Here is a 15307-nt window from a genome sequence, read left to right on the forward strand (position 1 = left end):
AACACTGACTGTGAGAAACCATTCAATGAGATAACATATTTGAAATTTTTTTGGAAATCTAATATGGATATAGATTCACATTTAGCTGGAAAGTTACAAGAGATAAAGTAGATATTTCTTTAGTTTTTATTAAATTTATCTGTGTTCAATTTTGCTGCGAGATAAAATTGAACATGCTAGAAAAAAATGTATTGGACAGTAAAATGATGAACCTGTTCTTGATTTGGTTTAGAAACTGTGAAGAAAGATATTAAGTGAACAACTTATTAGCTACGATATAATAAGACTAATTTAGTGAAAGTAGGCGGGTCCCTGTCATATTTACTAGCTTAGTTGTATTATAACTTAGAATTGCTAGTACTGCTGCCTTGATATAATTTTTTTTTTGTATAAGAATTTTGAAAAGACGAGTAATACTTTTATTAAAAGCAACAAAGAAAGATTTAAAAATTGGATTTTTTATTATTTTCTGTTGAACTTAAAAATTATTTGGTTTTAGTTTTAGCTTTTAAAAAAGCTTTTAAAAAAAATTGAGCAATTTTTTTGTTCTCTAGAATGGATTGTATTATAACTTGGGTCATGATGGAGCAACAGAAGACAGCTCACATCAGAAGAAAGATGCAGATGTTGCAGATGAACTTACAGATCTTCGAAGACAGGTAACTTCCTTCAACACAATATCACAGTATTCTAACAAGTAAAATATTAAAAACAGTTTAAAAAGCCAAAGGACATTTGTCCTTTGGTAAATTAGATTACATGTTTAACAAATAAGTAAATATGTTATTTTTGTTTTGAAATAAGGGGATGAAGAACCCATAATATCTGAAGCTGTGACTTTTTAGACCAGAAATAGCTAACTAAACTTCACAAATATCAAATTATATTTTAACATTTTTTTCCATTATTAGCATATATTCTATGCCACTCAAAAGATGTAAGGTGTTTTCTATATTATTCATAAAAATTGAAAATTATTTTAATTCATGATGTCTTTTTTCTGTTGCTACTTTTCATTAAAATGCTAATTTTGCCTCTTTTTTTTAAGTAATGTGTAGGTATTAGTAATGTGTTTAGAACTTGGATGTTTCATCGCTTGAACAAATACTTATGTTCAAGTACTGGTTAGGCTTAGTGTTTTTCTTGTGCTTCATTTTGTCTTCATCATAAAAAGGAATGTAGTGTATTAATTTCTGGAAGTGTATATTGTTGGGTTTCTCCTTTATATTTAAATAAAGGAGAAACCCTTAAAGAAAGTTATGAAATCTTAAAATATTGAAAACAATAAATTTCACAAAACTTTTCTCCTTTGAATTCCTTTTGATATGACATATAGTTCAGCCACTACTACTCTTGTTTTTTTTTAATTATTTAAGTTTTGCAGTTTTCATTTTTTATTTTGTGATTTCCGTTGCCCTTGTTTATTCCAACTCTTTTGTATTATCAATTATTTTTACCTACTGTTCAAGGAATACATAACATGTAATTAAATTTTTATTAGATCATCCTAAGTCCGATTCCTTAAAAAGAGCTGTTATTTTTCTGCCAACAATTTCATTTATCTCTTTTAACTAAAAATATAAATATATATTAATGCTTATCATAGGCTTTAATTGTTGAGAATGTACAAGACTACACTTCATTTACACTCATACATATCATCCTCATTCATCCTCTGAAGAATTATCTAAACGGTAGTTACCGGAGGCTAAACAGGAAAAAAAAAAGAAAGGAAAAGCCTTTAATTGTTAATAAAGTATTATAAGAACTAAATATAATGTTACCATTCAATTTAAAATTTGTCTAGTGAATTTTTCTTTCATCAACAGTTAAGAAAATGTTTATTCGTTATTTAATTTCTGCCAAAAGTTTTTTTATATATTAATGTTGCATTCTCCTACTTATTATCTGGTACTAAAAACATAAGTTGTATGTGTTGTCTGGTACTTGTTAGTTTATGTTATGAACCTTTGCTTTTAGAGTCTTCATTTTATCATTAAGGCTCATGTTACTTTCCTCAGTTTATGACTTTAAATTGTGTAACTTATTTTTTTTTTTCAGTATCTTCAGACCAGATCAAAGTAAAAATTTTCTCCTGGAGAAATTGTTTCTCTCATGAATGCTACTTACAACTTGACTCTTAAAACATATATAATAAAAAAATAATGTTTTTCAACTGTTTCTTCTGTACTAAATAATTACCTCTCTAAGAGGAGTATAGAGGGGTTGTTTTTTTATTTTCTTAGTTGTTACTTATAACTGAAAAAGTAAAAAAAAATTGTACACATATCTAAAAAAAGAACATTGTTTGAAATTTCTATCAATTAAAAATCCTAATTAATTCAATTTTAGGTCCTTGATTTGAAAATAAAATCCCAGTTGCAAAATTCTGCATCTTTGGATATGAAGAAATTTATTATTTTGTGTTTTATGCGAAACAATTGAACTTAAAATCATAAAATTATTTGTGCCATTTTATTTATTTGTTTTAAATTGGATTAAAGAATGAAGCAATATTAATTTAAATAGGCTGCCATATCTTGAAGAGGATTGCACTGAATGAAATTTTTTTTTCTTAGGTTTATTTTTTTTGAACAGGTTAAGTAGACAGTTTTAGTGCTTGTATCTGTGCTAGCTATAGCTATATAATCACCTCGTAAAAGTTGACAGTACTACACTTTAAAAGCTCCTCACTGTAATTTAAAGATGAGATAGGCTTTTTCAAAATTTTAACTTAGTACCTACTAAATGAAAGGCTGAGATACCATATCATGTTGGAGAGGCAACTGTTAATCTTTTTTTTTTGTCACATCTGATTTTATGTTTTAATATATACATATTTATTTTATTTCATAATTATAATTTTTAATTTAAAAAAAAATAAAATAATGAACAGAATTTTTAAATGAATAGATGAAAAGCTTGGAAATTTACAGAATTTCTATTTTTAGAGATGGAAATATATTTTTCACGTCCTTTGATAGTGTCAAATGTTTCCACCCAGATAAGTTCTTATAGAGAAAAATGTTAAAAATTCTGTCAGTTTGAAACAGAAAAAGTTAGGAAAATTATTGTTTAAATAATTTTCAATAGTGTTATTACTTTTTTTTATAAGCTGCAAACATAAAAAGGAATATAATCTTCATTATCATTGCCTCGTTTCAGTTGTAACATCCCTCAAAATTATTTTTTTTTTAAATCGCCTTTTTAACATATAACTTTTTTTTTTAATTAATTGAATCAATCCTTTATTAGAAAGCTACCATCAGATTTCGTGATGGTAGATTTTACCAATCCTAAGAATAAATAATAAAAAAAAAGTCAAAAAAATTTTTGCATGAATATATACAGAATCTGCTTATGAAAACTTTTAGTACTTTTGAACTTAAAAAACTTTTTCTTTTAAACTGAGAAATAGACACTTAAGAATGGATCTGTAATCCACTGCTGTGGTAATAGCTTTGCTGTACCTCAGCCAGTATTACTATATCTAACAGTAATAATAATGATTTCTTTCTTACTTAGAACATCTTATTTCCTTGCAATTTGCCTGGTATATTCTGAAATTCATTGTCTAAGGGAGAAAATCTATGTGAGAAATCTATGTGATTTATCAGTAAATGAATCTTCCAGTTTTTTCTTCAGATATCTAGTAATAAATGTGGAGTACTATGGTTTATAAAATGTTGATTAGCTGTAGATTGGCTGCTGCAAAAACATTTTGTGATTTAGTTTTTCATTACAGTTGATGGAGCTTACCATTGATTATTTATTTACTTCATACATTATTATTATTCTTTGTAGTATTAGTTCTAATATAAAAGGTATAAGATACTGAATTCTTTATATCAAATTATATTACAATTTTCTTTTATAGCTGAGTCGTCTTACATTATATACAATGTACAGAGTGGCGCACGAAAGATCCAACATTTGGTTTTGTTAAAAAATATTTATTTGAATGGCAAAACAGAAAAGGAAAATACATTGTTTTTATTATATACCTGGAGATTATGTTCTGCTTATCACATGTTCAATATGACCACCATCACATCTAGCAACTTCTTCAACACGAACTCCTATGTTGTTAATAATTTGATGACACATATCCTTGTTTATCTCGTTGCATGCCTCAATGATCAGCACTCGCAGTTCCATCTGCTTGAGGATGTTCAGGGGAAATCTTCTGCTCTAGAAATTCCCAAAGAAAATAATCACACGGATTCAAATCAGGACTGTTCAGCAGCCAGTTCTGTCCACATGCAAAACGATTAGAAAGTCAGTTTGAAATGACATTTGTGTTAAAAGTTTCATGCAGAAAGTCTAAAACAACATTAGCTGTGTCAGGTCTAGCTCCTTCCTGCATGGACCACTCATTTTCTAATTGAACCCCTTTTGCAAGAAGCTGAGGAACAAAATTATTTTGCAATGTGTTTAGATAACACTCACTGTTCACTGTCTGTTCAAAAATGAATGGGCCTGTTAAGCTGTGACTCGAAATAGCAGCCCGTTCTGTAATTTTTAGAGTGTGTTACATCGTTTCATGAAGCATGTGTGGATATTTGGAAGCTCAAAAATGTACATTCTGTTTATTAATAACCCTGCTGTATGTATGTATTTAAAATGAGCCTCAACTGAAATCCAAACATTGTTCAACAATGCGTCTTGGTTCACAGCCCGTTCAGCGATTGCATTTTTTGATGTTTGTTGTCAGACGTTAATTTAGGCAACACTGTTATTTTGTACATATGCAAATGCAAATCAGTTTTTAAAATTTGCTGCCTAGAAATTCCAAGTTGTGCTGCTGCTTTTCTTGTTGATTTGCCCGGGCACCTCAGCAATGCTGCTCTGACAGCTCCAAATATTAAATTTTCGTAAAGTCTACTACATATTGTTTTAAAGTGAGGGCACCACCAAGTTTGAAAATGTGCATGAAACCATCTCTATGTAAGCACCACATTTTTCGTTTCATTAAAACACAACACAGTCTTTACAAATTGTTCAACAATCAGTCTTCCTTTGTCAGCCATCTTGGAACAAACAGCACAATCAGAAAGAAAGAAACTATTCACGAACTGCTGTCACTTCTGCCAACATAAAACACATTAATAATTTACCTAAACAATGTTGAATCATTTCATGCCCCATTCTGTAAATAGTTTTTAGAATTTTGGTGTTTTGAAAACTAGAGGCAAGTCTATGCATTTTCAGCATAAAAAGCTTTACTTCCTTTTGTTTTTTTAGCCAAGTTTTGGTGACTTACCAAATCTAAACTTATGCCTATAAAATAGGATATTTCTTAAATTGTATTTCATGGTTTAGCAGTGCCTGATGTTCCAGGAGAAACCAGTCTTTTACTACCAGTAAAAGACTGGTTAGTCTACCCATTTAGCTTTTTCAAAAAAGACTCATCACCTTTCTGAGGCATTACTTATACAGACTGTGTACAGACTTAGTAAGATCTTTACAAACTTATTCAATTAGAAAGCTGAAGAGCTTGTTTGAAGGATGTAATCTTGTTTAATTGCTTAGATAGTTTACAAAACTAGATATTTCCTCAAACTTACTACTTTTTAAGATGTTTTAGTTAATTTTTATTGAACCATGGATTACTGATAATGGTCTGTTTGACCGCTTTGTGGGTAGGTTGTCTTTTTGCAACAACAGCTGAAGGAGAAGGATCGGATCGTCCAGAATCTCCAGGAATCGATTACGAGACTGAAAGAAGTGAGGGAAGACAAACACAACCTTGAGGTCACAAGAGAGACCTGCAACGCAGCCACCCAAACAGAAAGGGTTAGTGCAAAAAAAGATTTAATGAAATAAATCTAAATTTTATTATCATATTGATAGTTTGATAGAGTCAAACATATGACTGATGAATTAACAAAAATGTTAAAATGCATAAAAAAAGTCATATTTATGAATATAGTTAAACTTTTATCTACATACTTGAAAAATATATTGTATAAATTTTATATTATAGAAAGATTTTATTAATGTACAATACAAAATGAAATTTAATAATTACAGTAATTTTTTGAAGATCCTTTGCTAGTGTAGAAAATATTTTTCATATTTTTATGATGTTAAAATAAAATTAATACAATAATTTATTTAGTAGCTTAAGTTACACTATTATAATGGATAAGCTTACATTATTCATAAAAAAATGCAGGTCTGTTACAGTAGATGTGCTATTGTAGAAATCACTTACAGTCAGCTTATATTGGTAGAAGATTCTTTAAAACCAATTTTTTTAAAACATGTAATCACGTGTTCATCTTTCATCGGTTCAAACCTTACGGCCTCAATTTTGTGTTTAGATATTTTTATTTTTCTCTCCCTTTACAATTTTTTCCCATTATATTAACTTTTGTAACAAAATATATTAATCCTTGTTGCCTTAACTTTTATTCCATCAAGCTTTTTCCTACTTTTGCAAGATTTTCTGTAATCTGCACCCTTTTTCCAATTCATATTGAAATTTTTTTTATTCTTACTGAATTAATTCATTTAATTTTCAACATTCTCTTATAATAGCATACTTTAAAAGCTTCTGATTTTAGTATTTTGTTGTCCATGTTTCATTGGCTTAAAAGCATTTTTTTCAAAAAAAATTTAAAGAATTTTTTTTAAATTGCTAGGTAAAAATTTGATACTAGTAGACTACTTTTTGTATAAAAGACGTTAATGTTAGAATGTTTTTTTTTAGACATTACCATTACTATTTGTAATGATTTTAAAATAATTTTTTATTGTAGGTACGTCCTGTATCATCTGGTCCATCGTTATTACAGGGTCTTCCGAATGATGGTTCGGGTGGCTCCTTAGTCAGGTGAGAAATAATAACTTTAATTATCATATTCCAATTTGATATTTGTTAGATAAATTTCGTAATGGAATTATTATTTTATTGTGTCTGCATATATGCATATACTACATTCATACGCTTAGGCTTATGCGATTGTAGTTACTGTGTTAAGTAACTGTACTTAAAATCAAATTAGATGGAGTGAAATAAAGAGATTGAATGATTGAATCACAACTCTTAGACTGTAACTTGGATAAAAGCCAGCAATGTTATTCTGCAGAATAAATTTTGTAAAGATACAATGCACATTAAGTTTTATATTAAAATTTTGTGGCATAATCCAATGCCTATTTCCTTAGCAATTTCACAGACAGTTAAGGAGCAATCTTCAGGAGCCATAACATATGAACTCTATCAGTATTATTGTATGTCCTCTTTTATTCTTAATTATTTCATATATGATTTCACTTCAATTCAACAAGTGTACTACATTTTTTTTTTTTTTATTTCATCATGAAAGCATTGATATTATTATATCTTTAATGCGATTGATTTTTGTAGTAAAATTCGTTTTTGAGAGTCATTTTACTATTGCCCAGAGATTTTCAATTGTGTTTAAATCTGGTGAGTTGCCTGGCCAGAGGAACAGCAACTTTAATGTTCCTTCAACAAACAATGTTTTGGACTTTTACACTTTTTTGGCATTTTGGCATGGTGTGAATGTTGTTGGAACATTATTACCTTGTGGGAATTTGTTTTGAAGTTGTCACAACCCTTTCCCTTATAATCTTGATATCCATCCTTTTCAACCTATCATCTATTGGAAGTAATGAACAAGGACCGACACATGTGATACAGCCCCAAAACATTTTCTTCAGGGGATATTTAACTGATTGTTGGATATGAGTCAGTGATGCATTTTCACCTGACGCTTTTTTAACATATGGAACCCTTTGCTCTTGAGCATAAAAAGTTGACTTGTCAGAAAACATAACATTCTTCCAGTATTCTTTAGTGGTAGTGTCTCAGCCTTTCACTCAGAGGTCCTGGGTTCGAATCCCAGTCAAGTATGGCATTTTCCACACACGCTACAAAAAAATACTCATCTCATCCTCTGTGAAAAGAATTGCTTGACTGCGAATCCGGATGTTAAATAAAAAAAAGAAAGAAAGAAAAACGTCTTTAGTCCAGTTAGCAAGTGTTTTGGTTTGTTTTTTGCACATTGCTGGTGTTAAAAGCTGCTTTTTAACTGGCCAACAAGCTTACCATCCAGCCTCAAGAAGTCAGTATCTAACAGTTATCATGTATAAATCTATTTCACTGGCTGTTAATTCTCAATTTAAGTTCATAGCAGATAATTTTGGATCAAGTTTACTTTTTCTCACTAATAACTGATCCATGTTGGAGTTTATATCTGTTATGGCCACATTTCCCTTTCCTTTGTGTTGAGAAGGAACCAGTTCCTTTAAATTGTTTTAAAATACAATCACCTAGTCAAACACCACACTCAGAAGGTATTTGTCATTGTGTTATACTGGTTAGCTCAGAAAGAAAAACAATTTTCGAACGCTCTCTTGAAGTTATGCCCATTCAAGACACACAGAACAATTAATATGAAAATATGATTTTGTAATGAAGAATGAAATAAACTTTCACTAAACACTTTTTTATAACATGAGAATTGCTAAATAACCAAAGAACAATAACCTCACTTTACATAAGTAATTTAAAGAATGGGTGTGGTCAAGCAGTGTAGCCACAATTAGAAATAAACTAAAAATTTCCTATGTTTGGAAGAATTTGCACACTACTGTAGGTTGTCCAAGTCTGTGATCTTCATCGATCAATATTACACCTGCTTTAAAGTGATTAAATCATTCATAGCACTGAGATCTACTCATACTGTCTTTCCCAAATGCTTCCTAAAGCATTTTAATTATTTGTAAAGTATTTTAATGTGTCTAAAAACATTTTACAGAGTTTGAAGCAAAATTTAACACAAATACATTGTACTTAAAGATCTTTTGTTTCACTTTGCAATCCAAGAGGTTAGTATATGTATTTATTCCAAGTGTTCTAGCTCAAAAACTAATAGTGGTAGATGATATGTCAAACAGTATTGTGTTTTGAAAGATGCCACCAGTGAGAGCCACTTGGAACAAGCGTTGCTTAGCATGCTATTACTAAAGTAATAGCATGCTATTACTTTATAATAGCATGCTATTATAAAGCATGCTATTATATATGCTTTATATAATAAAGCATATATAATAGTATATATGCTTTATTATATATACTATTATATATAATAGTATATATAATAGTATTATATATAAATGGTATATTTCTGATACCATATATATGGTATTTTAAATATATGGTATTTTTCTGATCACATCTCATATAAAGAAATCTTTGAGAATTATGATTTGTTTTTGATAAACATTTTTGTATGAATTAGAAATTTTGTAATCTGTATTTATTATTAAGTTTATTTCCTTGACATTTTTTCACATATTACAGATTTCTTATCATAAAAAAAGGAATAGAGTAGCTGTAAGTGGTTATAGGCTGGGAAAGTAATTAGGATTAATAGGGAGAGATAAGTAAATTACTAACAAGCAAAAATACTTAATTACATTAAATTTCCAACAGTATTATTCAATTTGTAAATTATAATAGAACCTACTATTCCTATTGTGATTGGATTGACACACATTTCAAATTGAATTATAGTATCAATGTAGAATTTTGACCTCTGTAACTTGTCAAGAATTATTTTTATTATTCATTATAATACAATAGTTAGATCAAAAAATAAGTTACACACTTGCCGTGTTCTTGAACTGAAAGGGATATATTAATGTCTTGTGGTGGCAGCACTGGTTGTGTTGTTGTCTTCACGCTCCCCCAGCAGCAATTCTGTACAACATTCACTATGTGTTTAGTGTCGTCAGTATGGTATGTCCTCTACAGGTTTCGTCCAGCATAGAAGTATGTTCAGTAGTCTGAATTGTAGGCAAAAAATTACAATTATTGTGAAATTCATTGTCAAATTGTTGAGGTATACAGTGAGAATACAGTGTCACGTCTCATGATCACAAAATGGTGCCAAATGTTCAGAAACAGAAAAAAAAATGTGAGTGACAAACTGTGTGCTGGGCATCCTTCAACTGCAACTGCAAACATTATAGGTAATGTGGAACTCATGAATGAAATGATTTTGAGTAACCGGCACATTAAAATTAGAGAGATTGAAAGTGAACTTAACATCAGTTATGGTAGTGTGTTTGCAATTATTCACAATCAGCTTGATTACCATAAGAAGTGTGCACGATGGGTACCACATCTGCTGACCAACAATCACAAACATCATTTTGCATCTGCTCTTTCTTTTCTTCATTTTTCTTTCAACATTATTCTAGGATTGGTCCACAGTTTTTGAAACAAATCATCACAAGGGATGACTGCTGGGTGCTTCATTACACTCCTGAAACTAAATAAGCATCACATGAATGGAGACACAAAAATTCGCTGCAGCAAAAAAATTGAAAACACCCCTTCATGTTCAAAAGGTTATACTGACAGTCTTTTTTGATTCTGAAGGAGTGTTTGCAGTGAATTTATATCCCGAGGAACAACAATCAATGCCGAAAAAAATTGTGAAATGCCACTAAAAATAAAGATTGAAGACTCGGAAGATTGAGAGATGGAGTCGTTTTTCTTCACTACAACGCTACTCCTCATTCAGCTCATGTGACAAAGGAGGTGACTGCAAAAATTCAAGTGGGAAGTGTGGTCTCATCCGCCTTACAGTCCTGACCTAGCATCCTGTGACTACCACCTGTTTGGTCCTCTCAAGCGAGATCTGGTAGTGGAGCGTTTCACTAATGATGATGAACTGAAGGAGGAAGCGGTTCTTAGATGGTTGAAGGGAATTGGATGAATTTTTTATGAGAGTGGAATTGAAAACTTGTCACAAGTTATGCAAAGTGTTTAGAAATATTTGGTGATTTTGTCGAAAAATAGATAAAAATATGTAGTTTTTTGTTTGTTTGTTTCATAGAGGGGGATGTAACTTACTTTCTGATCATCCTTTGTATTTTTACAGACATACACGTATATATATATTTTTTTTAAATTTATTTATTTACATAGTTACAGCAGGTTGATGCCCTCTAACAGTTATTAGATGATAAATGAAATTTTTAGCATGTGAAAAATGCTGTCTGACTGGTGTTTGAACCCCTGACCCCCAGATGAAAGGCTGAGATGCTACTACTCCGCATGGAGATCGGTAGAGTATATTAACTGTCTTTGCATGTCTGGAAGGAGTATTCTTTTGATCATGTGGCACAAACACAGAAATTTTGCAACTAGCTTAGAACAGATTAAAGAAACTAGAGATTAAAAAATATGTGATAATTGATTAGGGATTATTGTATGGTCATAAAAAATACTGACTTTCTAACAATAAATAGCAATAAAACCATTATATAAGTGTTAATATTATGCTGTAATTATTTTTATGTATTGCTTACTTTTAATACATTCTTTTCATTTTTTTTAATGCTTCTCTTGGATTAATCAGCTTTCGACTAGGAAAGGTAGGCTATGTTGATGTGGCAATGGGTTTAGTTATTTTGCTTGCATTAGATTTAGTTTGTTGTTTACATTTAATTCCTCCACCGGCCTTTCCAACTTGAATTTGAGAGATGTATTTTTCTTCCTTTGTATTATAGTTATTAATATATAAAAAAAGTTTGAAAAAATTAAATCATTCTGTATGTATTTTATAATTAATTCATTGTTGGCTACTAATCAAATGTATGTGTATTGACTAATGATGAGTATTGAACAAAAATATGAATTACTGATATGTTATTTTGTTTATATACAGTCCAGATCCATTGTATGCTTAGTACATAAATAGACTTTCAGTTAATCCATACTTTTGGTTATGCAGACTGTTCAGGACATAATATTTAGAAAAAAATAATATACAGAGATGTAAGTGCCTCTCTTGTGAATGATATATACACCCAGTGTAATAATGGAAGTACCTCTCTTGTGAATGATATATACCCAGTGTAATACTGGAAATGTAATGATGTTTGATACATCATAATATGTAATTAAGAGTACATAATGCTTTTTCTGAGAATAACTAATTTTCTTTAAGTAAATCTTCTACTAGTGTACACCAAAGTGCAATAAAATTAATTTGTCAAAAGTTTAAATTTTAAATGTCATATTTATTAAGTCAGTAAGGTTAAAGTTTTGAATATTGAACTGTGAATAAACAAATGTAATTGTAAAAGTAAAATTGTTCAGTTCCAACTTTCTGATGTGGCCCATCCTCCGGACTCAGGTTTTACTGTACATTTCACTTTATAGAAGGATGTTTCACAAAGTTCTCCCAGGATTTTCATAACCTATTCTACTTTTGAGAATAATGGATAAAAATTTAAAATGCTTTGTTTGCGATTTATGACTAATGAAAGATTTTGCTCAGATTTCAGCTACCTCAGTGAAATGAGATTGTACTCAAATTTTTAGGATGTTAATTAGGTGGCATTAATGCCACACTATTAAATTAGTGATTTTAATGGTTTTTGACCTGAAAAATATTAACTGTCAAAAATATAATAAAATCATCCCAGAACCTTACCGGCAGTAATTTTTGAGAAATCTGGGGTAAAAAACCCTGTTTTTTACGTTTTATGTACAGTAACTGTTAAATTAGTAATAAACACATGACATTTTTTAACAAAACTTGTAGAGAATTTAATTCCTGAAAAAATGGTGTAAGATATGTTGAATAAAACAAAAAAAAGTTAGAAAAATTTGAGCAAAATATTTCTCTAGCCAACTCGTAAAGCAATTTAGGATATTGTTTATATGAACTTTTTCCCATTATTTCCACTTAATAATCCTTCCTTTCCTGAAATTTTCTACATTGAACATAATGAAATACCAAGCAGAAAATATAAATTGGTTTGTTTGGAAAATATTTAAAAACTTTTTTTGATATATTACATCATTGTCAGAGAATCATTATTAAAAACTGGCATCAAAATTTAAAAATATCTTCCTGTATGAAAAAATTGACATCAAAATTTAAAAACATCTTGTTGTATGAAGATTAATTACTGAATTGTCAGTAATAAAGACTATTGTTATGAAGATCAGTCAAATATAAACCGGTATTTATTTTTTTTTTCACATTCATTAATATAGAATAAAAATACAAAACATATTATTTTCCTTTTCTACATAATATTACATTTTTCTCAATGTTTGGGGAGCTAATAGACTCCGACTTCATAAAAATATTGAACATTTTTGAGGACATAGAGAGCCAATTGCACATGAACTCCTCTATTTTGTTGTCACTCTGGAATCGATGTCTTCCCAGTGCCTCCTTCAATGGCCCAAACAAAAAGAGATCATAGAGGGATAAGTCTGTACTACAGAGGTGATTTCTGAGCTTTTGCAATAAATTTTGTCCAGTTTGTTGCAAGTGCTAATGGTTGTGAAGCTGTTAGCACTTGAGCCATTATTAGGAAGAAGAATCACTTCTCTGATTGGTTGGCAGCATCTTTTGTTCCTATAGGTGGCATTCACTTTTTCCAACAGCTGGCAGGAGAATATGCAGTATTCACATTGCAATGTACGTGGAGAAAATTGATGAGCAGTACAACTTTTTAGTCCGAAAAGATTTAAGAAGTCAAAGTTGTCCACTCCATACTCATTGATTTTGACTTCAGAGTATAGTAATGGGCCCATGTCTCATCACATGTGACTCGTCGATGCAAAAAATTATTTCTCTCATCAAAATCAATTCAGATGCCATTGGAAAATTCCTTGTTGCCCCTGTTTCTGATTTTCACTCAAAAGTACTGACATATACCTCGCACACTTTACATAACCCAAAGTATTTTTTATAGTGGAATGGGGACTTCCATGACTGATACCCTCTAATGAAGTAATTTTGTCAACCATAAGATGCCAATCATTTTCAGTGAAGTCTCAGATTGATTGAATGTTATCATCCTTGTCAACAGCAAGTATTGACAACATAATAAATAGGGTGTTTTTTTTTTTTAAGTGAGTGAAGTAAACCTTCACTCATGAAACTCATTTATTGTAAACCCTTTAATAAATACTACATAATTCTCAGCATCGCCAACATAAAAATTTAGCTCTTATTCTAACATGATATGCAGATCTGTTTTATATATAAGAAGATAAGAAAGATTAAATAAAGAAGTACTGTTTTATCCTCATAACCCTGCTACCACATAAGACCCGCAGGCTATTTGTAAGATTAATGAGAAAGAAAAAAAATCTTTATAATGTATACTCATTTACACCTATATACTTCAGTACATGGGAGATTTTATATTAGTAAAAAATAAACAACTCTCAGTTTCACAGATGTATATACGAAGGTAAATCAAATATAAACGGGATTTTTATTCCAGAGCATCTACGGTTGGTAGGACTGGGCTTGTGCTTCGAGTGTGCTTGGGGGGGGGGGGGTCATTAGGAGTGAGTCATTAGGTGAGCTGACCATTCCACGCTCCCAACCAACTTGTCAGTAACGGTCATGATGTTGGAGCACTGGTACACTGCTCAACGCATAATTATAAAATTTCTTGCTTGTGAAGGAGTTCAAGCGATTGAAATTTTCTGGAAATTTATTCCACAGTTCAGGGACCAAACATTGTCAAGGACTCATGTGTTTACCTGGCACAAAAAGTTCAAGGAAGGACAAGAACAAGTGGAAAATCAAGAACACGATCGCCATCCTTGGACCAGCATTACAGACAAAAACATTCGTGTGGTTCGAGACATTCTTGAAGACAATCGATGGGTGAGAGTATCCAAAATTGCAGAACAGGTTGGAGTAAGTTATGGGAGCTGTCAAGCGATCATCACAAATGACCTACAGTTCTGTAAAATGTGTGACAGATGGGTCCCTCATCTTTTGACTGCACAGAAGTTGAGACGTTAGGTCAGTCAGAGCCTTAAGGTTTACAAAAGAAGGTGATACATTTTTGAGTTGGATCATTACCTGCAATGAAACATGGGTCCACTACTACACTTCTTAGTCGAAACAAGCCAGTATGGAGAGGCGGTGAAAAGGAAAGGCAACCCCATTGAAAGCTAAGACTCGACTATCAGCTGGCAAGGTTCTTCCAACCGTTTTTTTTTTACCGACAAGGCATTTTGCTCATTGATTTTTTTCATGATCAATGCACAATCAATGCTGCTTACTACTGCAAGCTGTTGAACAAGGTGAGGGATATCGCCGCAAAAGACAATATCAATCAATTCGAGAGTCCAATCTCAAAACTAGAAGAAATGCTCTGGACCCAACGTGATCATCCTCCCTACTGCTCAGACCTATTCCCCTGCAATTTTCATTTGTTTGGGCCGCTTAAAGAAGCTCTAGGAGGGCAACGATTTGAAGATGACAAGGACGTG

The 15307-nt window shown here is 31.0% G+C and overlaps 1 protein-coding gene across 8 annotated transcripts in view; it reads left to right on the forward strand.

Annotated features, from left to right (window-relative positions):
• The window catches only part of LOC142322131 (uncharacterized), a 391713-nt gene that overhangs the window by 349933 nt on the left and 26473 nt on the right, over positions 1 to 15307 (forward strand). For 4 of the 8 annotated variants that reach the window (XM_075360849.1, XM_075360848.1, XM_075360851.1 and 1 more), the window contains 3 exons: positions 555 to 659; positions 5647 to 5796; positions 6765 to 6838. In XM_075360849.1, the coding sequence (XP_075216964.1) occupies positions 555 to 659; positions 5647 to 5796; positions 6765 to 6838 (329 nt within the window). Of the gene's footprint in view, positions 1 to 554; positions 660 to 5641; positions 5797 to 6764; positions 6839 to 11405; positions 11422 to 15307 lie in introns of those variants that run through there. The other 4 variants (XR_012755782.1, XR_012755784.1, XR_012755783.1 and 1 more) reach the window with 3 other exon arrangements.

Source organism: Lycorma delicatula, chromosome 3 (assembly GCF_047948215.1).
Source record: "Lycorma delicatula isolate Av1 chromosome 3, ASM4794821v1, whole genome shotgun sequence".
Lineage (NCBI taxonomy): Eukaryota > Metazoa > Arthropoda > Insecta > Hemiptera > Fulgoridae > Lycorma > Lycorma delicatula.